This window comes from Symphalangus syndactylus, chromosome 14, assembly GCF_028878055.3.
Source record: "Symphalangus syndactylus isolate Jambi chromosome 14, NHGRI_mSymSyn1-v2.1_pri, whole genome shotgun sequence".
NCBI lineage: Eukaryota > Metazoa > Chordata > Mammalia > Primates > Hylobatidae > Symphalangus > Symphalangus syndactylus.
Window position 1 is genome coordinate 85,834,877 of NC_072436.2, and position 15,552 is coordinate 85,850,428.

Consider the following 15,552-nt stretch of genomic DNA (forward strand, 5'->3'; position numbering starts at 1 on the left):
GCCTTTATCAAGCATAAAACATATTTAAACCAAACTACCTCAAGCGTAACAAAGTAAGAGGGAAAACAAAGTTTAGATCTTACAGTATTATTTAAATCATATTGGGGCATAAATCTTCCAAAATATCTAGCAATATAGCATACATGGAAACAATTTACATTATCAAACATTTGGAGATTAAAAAGTAAATAAATACTTTTCAGTAAAATTAAATGAGAAGTTATGGCCAGAAAAAAAGAGATTAGTTTGGAAGAAAACAACAAAAGCAAGAACAGCTGGAGAACAAAGACATCATGCCTCAAGGATGCATCTCCAGCCTAGTTCTCCAGCCTGGCTGCAAGGCACGACCAGCCGCAGAGCTTTCGAGGTTTGTTTTTAACATAGATTTTTTTTCTTTTAAAGACACAGATTTGTTCAGGATATCCAGGGTGGGGCTTGGGCACCTGTGTTTTTAAAGCCTTGCAGTGTCCTGAGCCATAGTGTATATGCACATGTGTTTCCATGATACAGTAAGTCAGAGGGACCCTCTCAGTGGGATTTGGGGATTCACTCCTAATACAGCAAGCCTGCAGGCATCACTCAGAGATCAAGGCAAGGAGGGGAAGCTCCTGCACTGCAATCTTGAAAGTTCTGACTGCTCATATGATCAGTGCATTTTCTTTTCCCTCCAACTTCTGAACACACATCCTTCACCCCTCACCATGCCTCTTCCACCTAAATGTGGTCTTATCCATCACCAAACTGGGCAGGACTACCTACGCACCTCCACATCCTACCACATCCCCACCCTTGAGGTGATATTTTATCATTTCTTGGCTCCTAAAGGGTTCTGTTGCATTTATTTTAGTTCAATTTTACCTAAATATGACTTTTGAGGGAAGACAGGGATTAAGAAGGATGCAATGCGTTTATGTGGATCAAGGCTGAGACTATAGTGAGGCCCACATTCCAAAGGGGCACGGGTGCATCTGGCATGTGGGGAGCAGGTAACTTGTCTTGTTCATTTTATGGATGGACAGATTGACAGGACTTATACCTAAGGCACCTCTTCCACACCTGGACCCAATTTAGATGATGAGATTCTGGATTTTGAGCAGATCCTGTCATGTGATAAGGCTCTTGGGGACCTTGGGGGTGGAGGTAAAGGATTCTGTATGTAGTAGGGACATGAATAAGTGGTGGCCAGAGGGTGGCCAGTGATGGTGACCCTCATGGTCCTCTTGGTTTTCACATTCTTGCATAATCACCTCCCTTTGAGTGTGGTATGACCTGTGGCTTGTTTCTAACCAACAGAATATGGCAAAGGCAATGGAATGTTATGATTCCACATATGTGATGACATAATTATGTAACATGAGATTGTAGTGTCTATTTTTTTCCCTCTGTATTTGGCTTTGAGAAAGCAGCAATGTTGGGAAACCCTATGTGGCAAGGAAATGTGGGCAGACTCTGGGAGCTGAAAATGGCCTCTGGCCAACAGCCAGAAAGAAAAAAAAAAAGCCCTTAGTCTTCCACTTACAAGCAACTAAATTCTGCCAACAACATGAGTGAGCTTGGAAGAATCTTCCCCAGTTTAGCCTCAGATGAGACCATAACCCTGGCCTTTATTGCAGCCTTATAAAACACTAAGCAGAAGATCCAGTTAAGCTGTGCTCAGATTCCTGATCCACAGACACTGTGAGAAAATAAATGTGTTTTAAGCTGCTAAGTTTGTGGCAATTTGTTACACAGCAATAGGTAACTAGTTCAACTCTTGTGCAACCCTGAGAGTGAGTGCCTCCTTAAGTTTTGCAACCTAAGCATCAACTTTGCCTCACCCTAGTCCCAGCCCTGATGTGAACTGCAGTTTAGAATACGTACAAACAGTACCTGAACAAGCAGTGTCATTGGGCCACTCTTATCGATTTCCAGAATCTCTCCATTTTTTGTTCCCACCAGGATATGTCCATGTCCCAAAGTGATGGCACGAATTGAAGGGTTATCTTCCAAAAGCAAGCCTGGGGAAGGGGATGGTATATTTAACACAATAACAAAAACAACTGCTTATTAGTATAAACTCAATTTTTATAGCTCCAAAGAACTAGGTACTAGGCAGTCAGCATTGACATTTCTACCAGAGGAAGAGAGTTCTAAACATGGAAGCGGGATTTGCTAATAGTTTTCTAAAAACTTTAGTACAATCTTCTCCATCCCTATGAATACAAAGATCTCTATTACATGTTTGGGAGTGGCACCTTTTGAGCTAGTCGACAATGCTGATCTTTTAATGGCATAAGTCTTCAAACATCTTTCAAACATATCATCCCAGAGCTCCACGATGCCGTCCTTTCCACCTGTTACAAAGCCCTGCGAAGGCACACATGAGAGGTGTTATATACACATCAAAATGACCAATTACCCACTTGGACCCAGGAGGATTCCCTGTGGGTAAGGAAGCTTTGTGGATGTTACCTTCCTAAATATATGAGATGGAAAACTCTGGTGATAACAATGTTTGAATAATATTTTCTGGGAGCATTTCTCCCACACTTCCCTAAGCAAGATTAAGCACGTTCTCATCATGTGTCCAACTGCACTCTCCTCAGAACATTGGTTGGCAGCTGGCCCACTGATCAAGGATGGCTCTACCTGTGCCCAGTCTCCCAACCAGAATGTGGTTCCTACAGAATGGAACCAGCTTCAAAACCTAGCAGAGTTTCTGGTATCTCACATACTCTGACCAAATAGATTGAAGTTAACATCACAGTTTAAAATTATTGTTAAACATTTAAAAATAAAAGTCATGTCCAGAAGAAAACATCACTATTTATTAAGAGTAACTTAGGCACTTTATATAATGAAACTATCCTATTTCATTCAATAGACACAATTTCCACAATTAAAATCCAGATTAATTTTTACAAAAATCTGGAAAGTAAAAAGCTTAACATATTGGATATTTTTTACTGAACAGTGATCTTTATTCCTGTTCTAAGCTTATACTTTTTTGGCTGTACTAGTTTTCCTTTCTGGTAATTTATTATATATACCAACTGTTCTTTGAGTTTTTTTTTTTTTTCCTAAGAAAAAAGCTGAGTAATTCATTGCTTCCTCAGCAACTTTTAATTTAATGCATTTTTATGAAGTTTACAAAGAAATAATATTTCAAAGTGTATAACATTAAATATCCTTATTCTTATATAGAATTTGTACCCAGGAAAATTCATTCCCCAAATTAAATTTAAATGCAGTATATTATTTTGTGATATCCTTGTCTTTTCTCATGATTTTGCAGCTTAATTTACCAAACGACAAGAGCTTAAACAAGTTACACCATATCTACTTCTGGGCCTACAGAAATTCTTTCTTCTTCTTTAATCTTTTCTAATACTTGCAGTTTAACCAAAAACATATGTACCAGTAAAAACAAAACAAAACAGCTTAGCCACCAAAACAACCACTATAGTTGCATACCTAACAAGAACCTACTTTTGTAGTAGAATCAACACATTTGCCTAAGGACAGGTAAACGAAAATTGAGGCCTGGGTTAGGAGTAGTAGGTGGCTTAAACTGGAGGTCAGAGGGCACAGATGAAGTGGTACTACCAGCAAACTGGAAATAACTGAAGAGAAGTTGATATTTGCTGGCAAGTTGATTGAATAAAGTGTTTTAAAACACTGAAGGTGCTATGGTTTAAATGTTAGTCCCCTCCAAAACTCATGTGGAAATTTAACTGCCTCTGTAACAGTATTAAGATGTGGGAACTTTCAGAGGTGACTAGACCATGAGGGGTCTGCCCTCATGAACGGATTAATGCCATTATTGTAGGAGTGGGTTCATTACAAAAGGGTGATTTTGGCCCCTTCCACTCTTATTGGCCCTTCAGCGACTGGGTAACACAGCAAGAAGGCCCTTCCCTGTTGCAGCCCCTTAATCTTGGACTTCCCAGCCTCCAGAACTGTGAGCCAATAAACATCTGTTCATTATAAAGCACCTAGTCTCAGAAATTCTGTTACAGCAGTAAAAACAGACTAAGAGAGAAGGTAAGTGTAATCTTTGTAGAGGGACACTGCAAGGCAAGTAGACAGACCAGGGAAATGATGATGAGCTTGAATAGTAATATGGCCAGTGAACAGTCTTCACTCTAACACTCTTGTTAAAGCTGAGCCTTTCTATACAGGAGCAAGCTGGCTATGGATGTAAATTTATCATAGCAAATGGATGTCTGGAACAATAATATAACCACTCAGTACTTTTAAGTCTCTGCCCATTGTGTCACCAAGGAGGAAGACAATGCTGAAGTATTTCTCAGGACTCTTCTGCTGCTAAGTGTCCACATTTACCCTGGCACTTCTTAAGGGACTCTTATGAGTGGGAGCCAGGAAGAGCATGCGTGGAAAAAGTGGAGAGAAGTTGCATATGAAGAAACAACTATAAACAAAATTCTAAAAATATCTTTGCTTTCCTCCCTATTGTCTCTTGACTGAGCTTCATGACAACTACTTCCTAATTCAGACAGGCCTGTTTTAGATACAGGCATCCTCTTGGTGGGCCATCCTAAGACTACCTTATAATTTTAGAAGGCCGATAAGGAAAATGAATGCTGATACGCAGGACATACCTTATCCAGTGCATACATAGCAAACACAGGCCCATCATGAGCTTTCACTGTCTTCAGTAGTAGAATGTCTTTCCAAATAAAAATATCTCCAGTAGCTGCTCCTGAGAACACTAGATCTTCCATTCGTCCGTAAGAAACACACATCATTGTTTCCAATTTTCCAACGCTTCCAAAAGTTCCTCTTTTAGAAGTGAAGCCCCCACCTAGAGTGGACCAAGAACAGTTATTACTTTAAAAAATCTGGCACTTCCTATAAGCATGTAGAAGGACTACTTCCGTGAGAAACCTGGTGTTTCTCATTAGGTATTTACATAAAGATGTCTAAAAGTTGCAGAGAACATCACAAACAAAAATATTCTAAGAGTGTTTCTCATTCATTCATTAACTCAGTGTTTACTGAATCCCTGCATGTGGTAAGTGCAGCGCTCACTGTTGGGATATGAAGATGCAAAGAGGGTTCCTGAATTCAAGGAACTCAAAGTCTGGCTGGAGAGAGGAATCAATATGCATCTCAGTCCAAGACATGCGTCTAACTGAGGCTCAGCACAAGTTCTGTGTCAGCCAAGAGAAAGAGTGACTAAGTGCCTGAAGGAGCAAAGTCTTCATGAATGCTGACCAAAAACGATAAAAATAGTACTGACTGTAAATGTAAAATACAAGCATGTTATATGTGCTCTGCTTATTTATCACAGCAATTTTGGGGTGAGAAAAATGAATTGTTTTGTAGGAAAAGGTAGTATACGGGACAAGCCATTAGATTTGTCCCTTACACATTCACATTTCCCCACCCACCCTGTCACTGAGAAACCCAGCTTTATTCAAGACAGCTATGCACAGGCTGGCTCTCCAGACATATTGGGTGGCATTACCTTCTTTTAAAAGCAAAATGCACTGGAACAGAACCTTATTCACGTTTTGTGCATAATAAGTTAGGGCTTGGTACCAAAGCTGATACCAAGAATTCAGATTCAATTGTATTAAGTCTGACTTATTAGTGAGAAGAATGAGATATCCTCTATGTTTTCTCATGCTTATTTACTCTTCATTATTATCAACATTAAATCCACCAATATTTATTGGACCACCTATTTGTGGGCAGACTCAGGGTTTAATTCAGGTTTAAATTCAGTAATAGATAAATAAAGGAACTCTCCAAATAGATAAAATTTTATTCACTCAACCAAAATGATTATTTTATTTCCTGTGCAGTAGCCTAACGTAATTACTGCTTTCAGAACAGATGACTAAATATAAAAATGATTCTTTTCACAGCAGAACATTTTCCAAAGCTTTCTAGGTATTGATGAATATGCATAGCATCATATAGAGTGTTCTAAGCTTCAAAGCGTTCTAAGTGAATTTGGGAGATCATTTTTTTAGGCACATTTTTATTTTAGATTGCAGAGACAAGCCAGGTAGTAGCAACAGTTTGTTTTTTCTTTCCAGCTAGAGTAAAGCTCTCAATCACATAAATGATAAAACCCAAACGACAGTACCTGCTTGTTGCCAGAATTTGATGTGTTTTATCCCAACTGTAACCAGTTTGTCAACATGGTGTGGGTTACACTTTACCACAAATATCTTATCTTTATGTCCTCTGTAAAAGACAAATAGGAAATAAAATTCTAGTTTGGATGGAAGCAATAACAGTTTTATTAAAAGCATGCATTTGGTCTAATTTTAAGCACATCTAACAGGATGACTAAATTAGAAAATGGTTTAAAATCCACACAGGCATCTACATTAAAATAATGAGCTTTGGCTTTTCTTTGCATGTTTGAACCCTTTCTTCTTACACTAATATTGCTGCCAAAGTTTATTTACTTATACTTTAAACAAAGTAATAAAATATTTAAAACATATCATAATGTCTCCATAAGATAAAATTAATGCCACCACTGTGGGGTTGCAAGTTATTCTGGGTATGTGCAGAAGGAAAGAGACAGTATTGACTCCTCTTTTCCTCCTCTTGTGCAGGAGGAAAGTGACAGTATTAACGAAAAGCTTCACATGAATCACTCTTGCTGTAGAAAGCATTGCTCCAGGTTAAATGGGTTTTCAGCTGGAAACATATTGTTTAGAAGTTGAAGCCCTGGACCCACAGCTATGGAAAGACAAAGGATGTCTTCTATTGATTCGAGGCACTTTGGGACGCTGCACATTCAGAGATGTAGGTTTATAACCCAAGGGGCAGAAGGACAAATATAAATGCAAAGGCCAATTGTAGAGCTGGGCTGTAGACTTGGCATCTCACAGCATGAGAGGAACAATTTGATGGTCTTTGATATATTAGGACATAATTTTAATAATGTAAAAAAAGCAATTAACAAAAAGAACATGACTGACCAATCTGCCTTATGAAGATAGATACAAACATCATAAATATTAGCAAATAGAATCTGAAAGCATATAAAATATAATACATTAGGACCAAACACAAGGGTGGCTCAATATTAAGGAATCAAGTAATACAATTGATCATATCAACAGATGTAAAGAGAAAAATCATATCATCATTTTCAGATGCTGAAAAGGTATTTGACAAAAATCTAACACTCACCCATGATTTAAAAAATAAAATACTCAACACCCAATACAGTAGAAATTAAAGGATGCTTCAGACTTGTCCTTTAGACATTTGTATTTCCCTGTACTTTGTCATTGAGAAACCCAGATTTATTCAAGCTAACTATGTACAGGCTGGCTCTCCAGACATGCTGTGTGTCATTATCCTTTCTTTAAAGACAGAACATGCTGGAATAGCTTATTCGTCATATTTGTGTGTGCACACTCAAAAGATTCTTACTTAATGGCGTTCCCAATAGAGTCAGGATAATTGCCAATACCATTTAACATCGTATTAAACATATAAACTAATGCAGCTGGATGAGATTTTAAAAGGCACAAGAGCTGGAATGGAAGAGCTAAAACTATTCATATTTGCAAATGATACATGTCTAAAAAATTAAAAAGGAAATAATTTTAAAATGACTACAAATAAGACATTTTAGTAAAGCTGCAGTATATAAAATTGAATACCAAATCAATAACCTTTGTATATACAATGGCTGGTTGAAAATTATAATGGAGGACTGTATTTATAAACAATAAAAGTAACAAGGCATAAACTCAACAAGACATATATAACATATAAAAATGAAGAGAGAAAAAAGACCTGATCTGTAAGATTAAAAAGGTAGATTTTAAAAAATAGAACCATATCCCATGTTCTTGGAAAGGAAAACTCAATCCTAAAGATAGCAGTTATCCCTTAGTTTATAAATTCAACTTAGTTCTAATAAAAAGACCACGGGTGCGTGTGTGTTTAATCTGGAGTTAGACAACTTGATTTTAAAGTTCTCATGGAAGAATAAGCCAGCAGGAATGACCAGGAAAATGGAAACAGAAAAGCAGAGTGAAAGAGTAGCTCTCCTGGGTATTAAAACAATCTATAAAGGCTCCATAATTAAAACAGTATAGTACCTGTGTATGAGTTGACTGACAAACGGCAAAACAGAAAATCTTGAAACAGACACAAATGAATATAAAAATGTAGTGTATAACAAAGACAAAGTCTTATATGAATAACAGGAAAGATGAACTTTTAAAATAAATGGTGTTTGATGCCAAATGCTGGCTTGTCTGTGGAGTGATAAGAACTCTTGTTAACTGCTGGTGGGAATGCAAAATGATACAGCTATTTTGAAAGACAGTTTGGCAATTTCTTACAAAACTAAGCATATTCTTACCATGCAACCAGCAATTACATTCCTTGATATTTGCCTAAATGAGCTGAAAACTTACGTCCGCACGGAAACCTGCACATGGATATTTATAGCAGCTTTATTCATAATTGTCAAAATGTGGCAGCAACATAGATGTCCTTTAGCAGGTGAATGGGTAAACAAACTGTGGTACATCCAGACAATGGGTATTATTCAGTGCTAAAAAGAAATGAACTACTACCACATCATGAAAAGACATGAAAGAAATGTAAATATATATCATTAAGTAAAAGAAGCCAATCAGAAAAGACTACATACTATATGGTTCCAATTATATTACATTCCGGAAAAGGTAAAACTAAAAAGATGGTAAAAAATTAGTGGTTGCCACAGTATACAGAGGAGGGAGGGATGAAAGGATAAATAGGCAGAACACAAAGAAATTTTAGGGCAGTGAAACTCTTCTGAATATACTGTAGAATGGTAACTGCAGAATCAGCCCAATCTGGTTCAACTTTATAGAATACAATGGTGAGTTGTTTATCAGTTACCATGTAACCCAGGTTACAAGTTATATAACCTGATCATGCCCAGATGAGCCAAGCATGCAATCATGGATGGAACCTAAGTGCTTGGACCAAGGAACAGGGACCAAATTAAGAACTACACACCTCATGGCATGATCCAGTCCTATCATGTCTCCTGGCCACACTGCATTATAAGATCCGATCAGATCATGCCTCATTACCCTCTGCTATGAAACCTGCCCCAGCCGCCAGCTCGAGAGAGAGAATTGAGCGTTGCCTCCTGTCTCCTTGCCTGTCAAACTGCAATAAAGTCTTTCTTTTCACAAAAGCTGGTGGCATAGTATTGGCATCTATGCTTTTTGGGCAACAAGCCCATTGCTAGCTGGGCAACACTATCATGATAAATATATGTCAATATTACATTGGTCAAAACTCGTAGAATGTACAAAACGAGTGAATGCTAATACAAACTGCGGACTTCGGGTGATAATGATGTGTCAAGGTAGGTTCATGAATTGTAACAAATATACCATCTAGTGCAGGATGGTGATAGTAGGGGAGACTGTGCATATGATGAGGTAGGAGGTAATGGGAACTCTCTGTACTTTCTGCTCAATTTTGCTATCAACCTAAAACCACTCTAAAATATAAAATCTATTTAAAAAGGGAAAAAATGGAACACCTTGGTAGCCATATGGAAAAAACAGAAAGCTGGACCTGTTTCTCAGATATTAGGATAGATTCTAAACTATTTAGAGACCTAAATATAAAAGATGAAGCCACAGAACATTAGAAGAATAGGTGATTTCTTTTTAATGTGAGAATAGTCAATAGTTTTCTAAATATGAAAATCTTGACGCAATAAAAGATTAATAAATTTAACCACATAAAAATAGAAACCTTTTGCTTGATGACAAACACCATAGCAAACTCAAACGATGAATGACAAACTGGGAAAAAAATCAGCAAGTTATAGACAAAAATCAAATAACCCTAACATTTAAAGAATCACTTCCTGTGAGAATTAGATTTCAGAAAAACCACATGGTTCACGAGGGAAAATTCTTGTTTATAAAATAATTCTAGCTAACATGAAGAATGAATGATAAAATTAGAAAACTGCCGCTTTGAACCCCGAACTAAGTAACCAGTTTAGCCCAAGGTTGTCAGCTGATGCTACAACCATTAGAAAATGTGGTGATGGGGAGCTGTATAATGAAAGGATCAGGTCAATGCTCCCAGAACCCACCAACTGAGCTGAATATTACTGACAGCAGAACAACTACATGTTTTGGGCAGTAGTGTACACCAGGGTGGTGCTGGGGAAGTGGTCCATCCTGGAGAGAAGGAATTCCATGACTAACATTGTTCAGAATCGGCAGATAATGGGAATAATAAAAAGCGGTATGGCTTTTAGTTATTTTCAAATTCTCTACAGATAATATACCCCTAGTGCTTGCACCTGGGAAGGACCATGCCTACTGCCTCCCTATTCTCTGGTATACCACCGATTTTATCTTTTCTGATGTGACAGGAAGTACCTATAAAGCATTCTTGCCTAAAAACTTGAACATGGGTGAAATTATTTCCAAATCATATATCTGATAAGGGACCTATATTCAAAATATATTAAAACTCTTAAAACTCAGTAATAAAAAGACAAATAACTCTATTCTACAAAGAAAATATACCCAGTAAGCACATGAAAACATGCTCAACATCATTAGCTATTAGGAAAACCATAATGAGATACCACTTCACACTCACGAGGTGGCTATAATAAAAACGACAGACAATAACAAGTGTTGGCCAGAATGTGGAGAAGTTGGAGGCCTGTGTTTAACATTTTGAGGCACTAATGTTTTCCAAGTTGCTGCACCATTTCCATTCCCACCAGGTCTAAATGTAAAAGATGAAGCTGAATAATAGATGAAAGAAAGTAGCCAGGTGTGGTGGCGCACACCTGCAATCCCAGCACTTTGGGAGGCTGAGGTGGGCGGATCACCTGAGGTCAGGAGTTGGAGACCAGCCTGGCCAACATGGTGAAACCCTATCTCTACTAAAAATACAAAAAATTAGCCAGGCATGGTGGCAGGCACCTGTAATCCTAGCTACTCGGGAGGCCGAGACAGGAGAATCGCTTGAACCCAGGAGGCAGAGGTTGCAGTGGGCTGAGATTGCGCCACTGCACTCCAGCCTGGGGGACAGAGCAAGACTTCATCTCAAGAAAACAACAAAAAAGGTAAAAAAAAAAAAAAAAAAAAAAAGGAAAGATTTATGCAATGTGTAGGATGTTGATCATTGTTGCAGCTGGGTGACAGGTACAGAAGGTTTGTTATGCTATTCCCTCTACTTTGGCATAACTTTGAAATCTTCCACAATAAAAATAATAGAACGTCTCTTGATCCATTATGGCTACATGAATGTGGACCCTACAATGAGAGGCAAGGAAGAGACGGAATTTTGGGGCTCTGACTCTTTGAAAATCAAAAGTGAACATGGATATTAGAGCTAGGATACATCACCGGACATATCATTAACAATCAGGGGAGAAAAAGGTGTAAAGACGAAATGTGTTTAATACCAAGAGATCAATCAAAAACCATATAAACATTAAGCATCCAAAAAAAATTTTTTTTGAGACAGTTTCGCTCTTGTTGCCCAGGCTGGAATGCAGTGCCACGACCTCAGCTCACTACAACCTCCGCCTCCCGGATTCAAGTGATTCTCCTGTCTCGGCCTCCTGAGTAGGTGGGATTACAGGCAAGTGCCACCGCGCCGCCTAATTTTTTGTATTTTTAGTAGAGATGGGGGTTTTACCACGCTGGTCAAGCTGGTCTCGAATTCTTGACCTCACATGATCTGCCTGCCTCGACCTCCCAAAGTGCTGGGATTACAGGCATGAGCCACCGTGCCAGGCTTTTTTTTTTTTTTTTTTTTTTTGAGACAGAATCTCTCCATCACAGGCTGGAGTGCAGTGGTGCAATCTGGGCTCACTGCAACCTCCGCCTCCCAAGCTCAGATGAGTTTCATGCCTCAGCCTCCCAAGTAGCTGGGACTACAGGTGCGCACCACCATGCCCAGCTAATTTTTTGTATTTTTAGTAGAGACGGGGGCCAGGCTGATCTGGAACTCCTGACCTCAAGTGATCCACCTGCCTCAGCCTCCCAAAGTGCTGGGATCATAGGCGTGAGCCACCATGCCCAGCCCAGTGATTTCTTGATTGGAGGAAAATCCCCCTGGATTCAAAATAATTAATATATACTTTAGAGAGACTAGAGAAAACAAAAATGAAAATAAAGAACAAATACAATTATATTTCCTAGAGATAAAAGATTGTTTCCTTCTATCTATACAATGTCAAACATTTACGAAAGCCTTTTTTGTAATAACTTTTTAGTTTCCATCTAATTTCTTAGTGCCATTGTGATATTACAAAATACATATGTGGTCTTCAATTCTCCCCCCTCCATTTCCTGGCCTACAATTCCTACAATCCTTAGGATCTCCAGGGAGGTCTTCTTGTATGCTCATGATTTACTTGATGGCTGCCAGCCCAGAGGTAGCTTCAAGATGGGTCACCAGAAAGACCAAAGCAGTAGTAGAGGGTTGGGACTTGCAGCCCCATTCCTGACCTTTAGGGAAGGGAGAGGGATCAAAGGTTAAATTGCTCACCCATCGCCAGTGAGTAAATCAATCATTCCTATGTAATGAAGCCTCCATTAAAAACTCCAAATTACAGGGTTTGAAGAACTTCTGGATAGCTGAACACAAGGAGATCCCTGGAGGAAGGTGCACCCAGGGAGGCCATGGAAGCTCTGTGCCCCTTCCCCACGTGCTTTACCCTATATAGCTTTCCATCCATAACCTTTGTAACATCCTCTGTAATAACCTGGCAAATGAAGTAAGTATGTCTGAGTTCTCTGAGCAACTCCAGCAAATTAATCGAACCCAAGGTGGGATGAGGGGCATGGTCTCAGAAACGGAGCCCTCAACCTGTGGGATCTGAGGCTACCTCCAGGTAGACAGTGTCAGAATAGAACGGAACTAGAGAATACTCAGTTGGTGTCTGTCACAGAATTGTTTGCTTGTTGGTGGGGAGAAATCCCCGCAAGTTTGGTCACAGAAGTCTCTGTGTTGATTGCTGTTGAGTGAGAAAACAGAAAAAGCACTTTGAGTTTGGGTGAGAGTTTTTGTTGTCCTACTCTATATCATAAAAACACCGAGGTTATTTCTGTTGTAGCTAGTTATAAAGTGGCTAATGATGGCACGTAAATGCTTAGCTTATGTCCATATCTAAATAAAGAACACACTGCATACCTCTCATTTTTCTTTTACACACTTGTTAAACTTGTAGGGAAGTTGCCTGCAAGTGTAGTTGTGTTTGTGCACACACGTACGTGTGTGTATGTGTAAGCAAAACAAAATGCAAAGAGTTTGTCAGATCTTAGATGGCGAGAATAAGAACTTACACACTATGCTGCTCTCCTAACACTGGATGATTCCTCACGCCCCATCACAAGGAATTCACTGCATAGGGACATATAAACCCACCAGCAAGCACGAAGGAAGGAGCCTCTTCCAGAGGCCAAGGGCAACTGCACACTGGGTGACTTGGTTTCCATATTGTCCATTCAGAACTCTGTTTGCATAGAGGCCCAGTCCTGTGTGTAATTTTGTTCTCCCTTTCTGTGGCAGTAGCCTTTAACAGGAAGACTGATGAATGTTTGATACATATACTAACTCCAAAAAAACATTTAAATTGGCTCAAAATATAGAATAATATAGAGTAAGACAGGTAACAAATTAGAACACAGTGAGACGACGTATTAGTGAGTGAAAAAAGCCAGTTATACAGCATATGTACAATACCCCACATGTAAATAAAAATACAAATACTAGAAAAATACATACTAAAAGATATATGCTAAAATGTTAACCATGGCTACATCTGGGTAGTGGAATTATAGATGATTTTCCTTTTCTTAAGAGCTTTTCCCTGGTAATTTTTCTATAATGATCATATGTTATTTGAAAAACAGAGGAAAGAATAAGTTTTATTTTAAAAAAGAAAGTGAAAAAGAAAAGGGGCCCCTATGGTATGCGGGAGACTATCATAGTCATTAAATGCATGTAAAGGTAGGGACCTAAAATAGATCAAGTGACGAAGCTAATACAGAAGTGCTTACTTGGAAGTTCGATACGCCTGCCATATACATAAGCTTTGTGCCTTAGTGTGTCCCTAAGCTTTCTTTTTTTTTTTGAGACGGAGTCTGGCTCTGCCGCCCAGGCTGGACTGCAGTAGCATGATCTCAGCTCACTGCAAGCTCCGCCTCCCGGGTTCACGCCATTATCCTGCCTCAGCCTCCCGAGTAGCTAGGACTACAGGCGCCCGCCACCCCACCCGGCTAATTTTCTGTATTTTTAGTGGAGACGGGGTTTCACCCTGTTAGCCAGGATGGTCTCGATCTCCTGACCTCGTGATCCACCCGCCTTGGTCTCCCAAAGTGCTGGGATTACAGGCATGAGCCACTGCACCCGGCCTTTATCCCTAAGCTTTCTAGCAGCAAAACTTTCAAATTAGCCTTGGAAGTGTTCTTGTTGATAATTCTTTTTTGTCCAAGATCCCTCCTGTTCAAACTCTGAGATGAAACGTGTCTGTAATTAGTCATTGTTCCCCAGTCACATTACCAGAGCAACACAAGCCCAAATAAAGGAGCACAGATGCACCTGATTAATCGTCGCATTATTCTGCCCTGATTGACAGTGATGTTAGGTCCTGTAACTACTTCTATAAGCGATCAGCCTTGGTTCTTAAATAGGATACTTGTATACTAGACTAAAATTGGAATGATCTTAAGAAAAAAAAAAAAAAAAGACTAAGAAATTCATTTGCAATGGAGGCAACCGAAATCACTCATAAAAATTAGCAAAGATGCATTCAGGGAAATTGTTTAAATAGATTGGATCATGTCACAGAGATCTTGTAAATAAAATCTAGAGTATCTTGTAAATAAGATCTCTATGGTCCAATTCTGAATTTCTCTAGTTTCTGTGAGTTGCTAAAGAGTAGGTTCATTTAAAATATTCTCACCAATCGGGGGAGGAGCAACTTCTGAGTGCCCAGTTGCACAGCTGGCACACGTCAGCATGGCCACCAGCAGCACAGCTGACAATGCCACTACAGCTACCAACCATGCTCCTCCTCTGTGGAGAAACCTCACCTCCTGGGCAATGAGTGGTACAGAATAATCACCCTTGCCAAAACAGCACAGCCAGCCAGAAGCAGGTTTATTGTTCAGCCTTGCTCTATAAATGAGGCTAGCAGTGATCAAGACACAGAAGTGAAAAGTGAGGGGTAGGACTGAATCAGCTTCTCTGTGACTTAGGCCCTCTTGGGAGCTTAGATGACCCTGGAAGCAAGGTATCATTCAGTTAAGGATTACTTCTTTGTCACTTCTATCATGCCCCATTTAAAGTTTTTTGTTTTTTTTTTTTTTGAGACGGAGTCTTACTCTGTCGCCCAGGCTAGAGTGCAGTGGCTAAATCACGGCTCACTGCAACCTCTGCCTCCCAGGTTCAAGCGATTTTCCTGCCTCCCAAGTAGCTAGGATTACAGGCGCCTGCCACCACACCTGGCTAATTTTTGTATTTTTAGTAAAGACAGGGGTTTCACCATGTTGGCCAGGCTGGTCTCAA

The 15,552-nt window shown here is 39.4% G+C and overlaps 1 protein-coding gene across 2 annotated transcripts in view; it reads right to left on the reverse strand.

Annotated features, from left to right (window-relative positions):
- EML6 (EMAP like 6) overlaps positions 1–15,552 on the reverse strand; it is a 321,610-nt gene that overhangs the window by 81,897 nt on the left and 224,161 nt on the right. For both annotated transcript variants that reach the window (XM_063617993.1, XM_055243331.2), the window contains 4 exons: positions 6,098–6,198; positions 4,602–4,804; positions 2,235–2,346; positions 1,870–1,997 (listed from right to left, as the gene is read on the reverse strand). In XM_063617993.1, the coding sequence (XP_063474063.1) occupies positions 1,870–1,997; positions 2,235–2,346; positions 4,602–4,804; positions 6,098–6,198 (544 nt within the window). The remainder of the gene's footprint in view (positions 1–1,869; positions 1,998–2,234; positions 2,347–4,601; positions 4,805–6,097; positions 6,199–15,552) is intronic.